This window comes from Palaemon carinicauda, chromosome 18 (assembly GCF_036898095.1).
Source record: "Palaemon carinicauda isolate YSFRI2023 chromosome 18, ASM3689809v2, whole genome shotgun sequence".
In the NCBI taxonomy this organism is placed as follows: domain Eukaryota; kingdom Metazoa; phylum Arthropoda; class Malacostraca; order Decapoda; family Palaemonidae; genus Palaemon; species Palaemon carinicauda.
Window position 1 is genome coordinate 129,536,838 of NC_090742.1, and position 7,028 is coordinate 129,543,865.

Genomic DNA, 7,028 nt, shown 5'->3' on the forward strand with positions numbered 1-7,028 from the left:
GTCTATTTAAAAGTGGGTCAAGGGTAATTACATAAGGGAAAAGTAATTAATATAAATTAACCAATTTACATATCTTATGTCTTAACATGTGAAAGACTTTAATAATATACTAAAATTTAATTTCTTTTAGTCCACCACCAGCGATGCAACTTTTTTAGTACAAAAAATTGCATCTAAAAATATAAACAATGCACTAACATTTCACTCTGTTAAAATCTCCCTGGTCTTCTGCTCACTAACTATAGCAGCCTTTCTTTTGACATGGGGAGGCTCTGATAAAAGTTTAACTGAATCATTAGTCGACGAAAGTTCCGAATCATCTAATCTTTCAAGAAAAGGAACTAGTGTTGTAATGTGTCTTTTAACGACTTCCCTAGTAGAACCCTTTTGTATCGATGCTCCTGTAACTTCACCGATACTGTTATATTGCAATTCTTTCACCAAACCCATAGGATAATTGTTAGGTTTTGTGTGCACCTCTTTCAGTAGGACAATATCCCCAATTTTAATACTCCTCTGTGTAATAGGTCGGTATCTATCCTTTTTATCAACAGCTTAGTCAATCAGTGTACCCAAAAACTCGTTATGATATTTTGATAACAGATTATTTCTGACTTTCCTTAATTTCATATACTCATCTTTAACCTGTTGGGGATTTACACAAGGTTGCCAGTCAGGATCCTCATCTGGAATATCCTGTAATTCTGGAAGGAGGTTCATGGAAGTCAGTTCATAGCCCTTAACTAACTGTTCAGGTGTAATTGGTTCAGGTATAAAGTCTAAATCTTCTTCTCTAAGGGATTCCTTAAAGGCTATAGGTCTCCTATTAACAAGGTGAACAGTGTGGCAAACAATAAATTCAAAGTCATCATAAGATAAAACAAGATTTTTTATACTTCCAAACAACAATCTTTTAACCTGTTTGACACAAACTTCAACAAGAGATCCAAGCTTATTGCATCCTTTAAAATATTGCTGAAACTGTATAGGGCGAATATTGTTTTCTTCAAAATATAACTGACTAGCATGATCACTTAAAAAGTTCTGCATCACATTAGCCCCAGCTACAAGCTGTGTCCCCATATCACTGACGCATAATTCAGGGATTCCATAATCAAAACAATGCAGCTGGAAAGATCGCAAGAATTCTTTTACACCAAGATCCTTGCAAATTTTAAGATTCACTGCCCTACTCCAAGTACATGTAATGCATAATAACCACACTTTTTGAGTTTCATTATTCTTCCTAACATGGAAAGGACCCATATGATCAATGAAAACATTAGCAAATGGCTTGGACGGTAAATTAGACCTGAATTCCCTATATGAATTCTGACTAAGTTTGAAAGTTCTATTACAAAAACGCCTACAATGCACACATTGTTTTAATGCTTTTTTGATGGTCGAAAAATGCCTAGGGATATGAAATTGTCGTCGTATTTCAGCTAGAACTGAATAACATCCTGCATGAAACAGATTGAAATGAACATCCAAAATAATTAGCTTCGTCAAAGCACTGTCTCGCGGCAGTAAAATAGGAAAACCATTATTGCTAAACCATTTCTTAAATTTGCTTTTAACCCTAAGAATACCATTTTCATCCATGAATATATTAAGCTGAGTAATGAGGTTAGGAATGGCCTTCAGATTAAAACTATTCTTATTTTGAAAGTAAGCAAAGATCTCTGGAAACCACTTCCTTTGCTCTGTTATAACAACTCTCTTACTAGCTTCTGCAAAGAGATTAGTGTTGGTATCAGATGAGGTTTGAGAACATATACCTGCCTTTGACTTCCAGTTTCTTATTCCTACTAGTATTCTTCGATAAATCAGAATCAACTTACGAAAGCTGGAATAATTGCAGGGATCAATAACATATTCAGGAAAACCTGTTAAGGAAGAAAAAGTAGTTTGAGAAAGTTCTGCCCCTAAAGGTGCATTCAACTTTGAGAGGTACCCAGAGTCTGTGACAGTCATGGGATTTGGAATAATAAAAGTCATGTCATGTTCCACACCAGGGAGGTCATCCAACTTCTTGCCTGGACCGACGAGAAAATTAGTTTTATACAACTGCTTATGTGAGAGGCATCTAGTAACACAGTCGGCCGGATTCTCTTTCCCTGAAATGAAACAGAATCTTATTGGAAATCGTTGACACAATTTTTGAATATTACCAATTCTATTCATTACGAAAGTTGAACACCTTTGCATTTTATCTAGTTTCTGGGAGGAAGAATTAAGCCAGTGTAGGGCACAAAGAGAATCAGCATAGAGAACCATTTCTACTATGTTAACAGGTTTCAGGCAAGAAGGTCCAGAGATATCTCTTTGCAGTTCCACGAGAGTTTCGACACCCAAAACAATGGCATTTAACTCTAATGAAGGAATTGACTTATTCTTCAGCTGAGTGTTAATCATACGGTTCTTAGCTTGAACAAAACTCACCTTACCAGATTCAACGTGCTGCAAAAAAATTACTGAACCATATAAGTCGTGACTAGCATCAGTATAAGCCATAAGCTTATAAGTACCATTCCTTGGTCCGACATATCTACCTATCTTAATGGGAGGAGAAGCATTAGCTTGTTTACATATATTTCTCCATTCACGTTGAAGCTCTAATGGCAACAATGCATCCCAACCAAGGTTTTTATTGCACTGAAGCCTGTGCATAAACAAACGGCTTCTGTTTAAAATAGGCATGTTAAAGCCATATATGTCAAATTGAGAAGCAATTGTTCCTAAAACACCACGTTTAGTGGTGGCCTTGCCATCAAGGCAAATAGGCTTTGTAAATATTTCATCTCTTACTCTGTCCCATGCAAGACCAAACAACTTTGTAGTTTCAGGGGTCTGAGTTTTCATGTCTTCATCTATCTTAATTTGTAAGGAATTATCATTAGTGATAATCTGCTGAACCTCGAATTTGTACGGAGCAAAAATGCGAGGCAGCTCATTATAAGCCCATTCTAAAGACTCTCCAGTTTCCATGGTAATTGCACCATTATCCATATACAGCAAGGTATACATTAAATGTTTTAATTCTGACAAATCTTTATCCTTTTCTTCCTTAAAAGCTAAAATATAATATAAGGAAAGCATTAACAAAAACGGGCTACAACGCAACCCAAAACTCAGCCTCACATTGCGATAAGCAACAACAGAAAAGTCCCCAGCTTTAACATTTTTATACCAAAGAAACAGCAATTTTGACTGATCAGATTCACTTAATGAAAGCATATTGAATGCTTTTTTCAAGTCATAGGTAAGCAATTTCTGGCCGAACCTTAAATGAAGAAAAGCTGAGGATAGCTTTTGGTTCAATGTGGGACCTGGATGCATACACTGGTTGAGAGAGAGGCTTAGTTTCTTATTTTTCTCATTCTCTCTCAAATTGGATAAAAAGACTACACGACACTTAGTCGTCTCCCTCTCAGGCTTAAAAATTCCCATGTGAGGAAGAAAAGCATAATCTGGGTGCAGGGCTTTATATTGTTCAAGATCATGAATAGGTTTTATTATACCAGCTGCTATTTGATCCTTAATAGTCTGATCCATTAAATGTAAATAACCCACATTATTTTTAAGCTTCCTAAAATTAGATTTCAAAATTACCTCTGCTAAATGTTCATTTTTCGATAGCAAGTGTGATACCTCACCATTCCAAAGTAAGGGAACTCGAATCCTACCATCTACTTCTCTAAATATATTATTAAAAGTATAATCAACTAACTGCTTATTCAGTTCTACAGTCTCTTCCTCATAAATAATTTGGTCATAATTAATGAATTTAGGGCATTCAAGCTCCAATATTTCATTTGTTGCCTTTTGTACTTTACACTCCATAAGCTTTCCCTTGTCATTCAAAACCGAAAAATTACTACTAACTTTCAAAGTATCATAGTGAAGGTCATGAACCTCATCATCCAAAGTAGGTATGATAGAATCTGCAACAAATAACGAGTGAGTGTGGACACTTACAAAAGACTCCACACTAGGTGGACTAGGAATACTAGCACTGGCAGACATCGAATGACATGGCAAAAAATCTATATTATCGATCAATCTTTGAACATTGCCTACCAACATAACGCCCATTGGGGAATCTACATATACTGACAGAGTACCCTTTCCAAACAGGACGTCTTTACTTGGAATACAATAAGCAGCATCAGAACCAAGCAGAAATTCAATATCCTTTACTTCCCGGATATTTGAATGAAGACCCCCATCAGTAAATGAAAACCCTTTATCTAAAAAACCCTTCACTGCCGTGCCGAGCATCGGCAAATTCAACTTAATCTTTATTTCAGGAATAACCATGGCTGGAATCTTATAACGATCATTTCCTAGTGTAATAGGCACCTGAACTACCTTGCTCCGATAAGTTTTAACACCATTGAAACCATGAATTGTAAGATTAACATTATTTCTGATAGTTTCAAAGTCATGAGTATCAGCTAATTTCTGTGAAACAAAAGTACTTTGAGACCCACTGTCTTTTATACCTCTATACAAGCGCTCTTGTCCAACAATGCCAAAAGTGAAAGTAGGAAGAACAGAGTCACTAACGAAATTTGAGAACACTGTAACCCCATTATTTGTTTCTGTGCTTGCTATAGCTTCTTCACTTTTCTTACAATCAGATGAATTATCTTTGTTACACAGAAAAGAGAAATGCCAGCCAAAACATTTAAAAACACTTTTGTTTAAACCTAAAATTACATTTAGCAGTGGGATGCGAAAAAACTAGCACATTTCAAACAGCCTTTAAAATACTTCAATTTATCTACTTTAGACTGAGGAGTAGGAAATTTTGTACATTTATATAGTAAATGATTGAAATCCTTACCATGAACCTTAGAACATAACGAACAACTAGGTAGGACTTTATTCTTAGGAGAATGCACTTTAACTGCCAAACTAGCAAAACTATCAGCATTTTCAGCACTACCATTGCATGATAAGGAATGCTTTGAAGGCGTAACATTTGACACTTTTCTCGAGTTTTCATACCTCTCGCAAGCTACAAAAAAGTTATCCAAAATTTCCGTAATTGAAGGAGAAGTCTTATTAGTAATTTGCACTAACTCTTTTCTAAATTCATCATTCAAACCTAGCCAAGCAAAATAAGTCAAAAAATCATCAGAGGACATTTGCAAAACCTTAGTAGACTCACATAAATTCCTTAACCTAGATACATAATTAAATGGGTCATCACCTGGATTTAGTTTCAACTCTGTTAGTTTCTTAACGGTGGAAGACTTCCTAACTTCTTCCGAAGCAAAAGCTTTAATCAAGAGCGATTTAGCATCTTGGTAACTCTGTTTATCTGCTTCAAGAGAATTCAGCAAAACCTTAGCCCGACCTTCAACTTGCTGTTTAAGCAAAAGTAACAAATCCCTATCGGGATATTTATAAACACCAGTAGTAGCCTCAAATTCTACAAAAAACTGTAAGAGATCCTCATTTTCCTTGCTACTAAATTTTGGGAGGGGCGCTGTTGGCTGCTTTAATAAACTAAGAGCTGTGTCCGTGACACTACGGGAAGGAGAAACTTCAAGTAAAGGCAAACATCTCTCTATCTTCTCTAAATAATCAATACAACCCAAACATTCCTCTTCTAATTCGAGTTCTGTAACTGCGCTATCCTCAAACTTTAAATTTTGAATTTTAGAATCCAAGTCTAACAAACCCTTCTGGTAACTTAACAGGAGACACTTTTCCGATATTTTCCGGGATGCAGTAAAATTTGCATAGGACCCCAATTTATTAAAGGCATCAGTTACTTTCTTACGAATAACCTTTCTCTGAGTAATAAGCAATTTTAAATTTGACATTATATCTTACTTGACAAAAAATCACCAACAACAAAGATCGTTAATAGAAAACCCGTGGGAGTGAGCTACAGCTAAACTAGTACAACCTAATTTTGAGAGCCTCTTAATTAATTACCTAACATGCAACTGTCCTGTCACGGTCGCCATGAACTAAATTCTTATCAAGGAGACACCAAAAACACTGGTAAAAACTATAGGCACCAAGGAAACACATAAAATAATTAATTTGTATATTAACAATATACTAACAAATAGAGAACTTCCCTTAAGTAAACATAAGCAACTTAAATAAACTATTAGAGGCTCTCAATAACTGCCCGAGGTCCTGAAGTAATTACAGCTAGATGCGAAGTAGTGGGTATAACACAATGTCTCCATTCAGTTCGGTAATCACCTGTAAATTTCGATAGATCATCAATTAAAATTACCAAGCAGAACTAAAGGTTATTAAAATGGCCTATCATTCCTGGCTTACCAGTCAATTACACATTTAATCAATTTGACATAAAATGGCTATTGACTAACCTAGAACAATCGAATAATGTTGACTGGATACTCCCTAAAGGATAAACAATTGCTATCGTTAACCTGGATATATGCCAAGACACAAGACACTTAAATTTGGCTCATAGATGATTACATATATATTAAAGACATGCAAGGCCTTACTTAAGAAATAGCTTTCCTAAGCTGGAATTTACAAAGGGCTTGACTTGAGACCCACTCTCTAGTTGACCCTTACCTGTAATTAATTCCAGAGCGGCAAATGGCAATATTAAGAGGTTATGTTCTGGCTCTTGATCAAGCCTCTTGACACGACGAGGACGAGCGTTGTAGAACTTCATCAAATCACGGCACTTTGTTCAACATGGTAGGTCACTCCCAAGGATCAATCTACACCACGATCATGGCTGGTACATAGGGCTTTTAAAAGTAGGAGAAAATCTTATCCATCAAAGTCCTAGTGATAAAAGCACAAGGTTAAAATCTCCTACGAGAGTGTGGCTTCCGAGTCGGAGACAATTCGTTGCCAGACTGCTTCGGCTAACTAAGTCAGTCCCGAAGTAAACATTTTTTCCCGATAACAACGGGTAACAGGTTAAAGGGTCTATTTAAAAGTGGGTCAAGGGTAATTACATAAGGGAAAAGTAATTAATATAAATTAACCAATTTACATATCTTATGTCT

At 35.9% G+C, this 7,028-nt stretch overlaps 1 protein-coding gene and 1 long non-coding RNA gene across 2 annotated transcripts in view; both read right to left on the reverse strand.

Moving 5' to 3' along the window:
* The window catches only part of LOC137657154 (uncharacterized), a 1,391-nt gene extending 890 nt beyond the window's left edge, over positions 1-501 (reverse strand). The window contains exon 1 of the long non-coding RNA XR_011047129.1: positions 1-501. This exon is cut by the window's left edge and continues 364 nt beyond it. This is a non-coding gene — a long non-coding RNA (uncharacterized lncRNA).
* A 4,226-nt stretch (positions 502-4,727) lies between these two features.
* On the reverse strand, positions 4,728-7,016 carry LOC137657554 (uncharacterized). Its single transcript, XM_068391887.1, has 2 exons — positions 6,583-7,016; positions 4,728-6,234 (listed from the first exon to the last, which is right to left on the reverse strand). The coding sequence occupies exon 2, from the start codon at positions 5,838-5,840 to the stop codon at positions 4,728-4,730; it is 1,113 nt and encodes a 370-aa protein (XP_068247988.1). The 5' UTR covers positions 5,841-6,234; positions 6,583-7,016.
* Between the last annotated feature and the right edge of the window lie 12 nt (positions 7,017-7,028).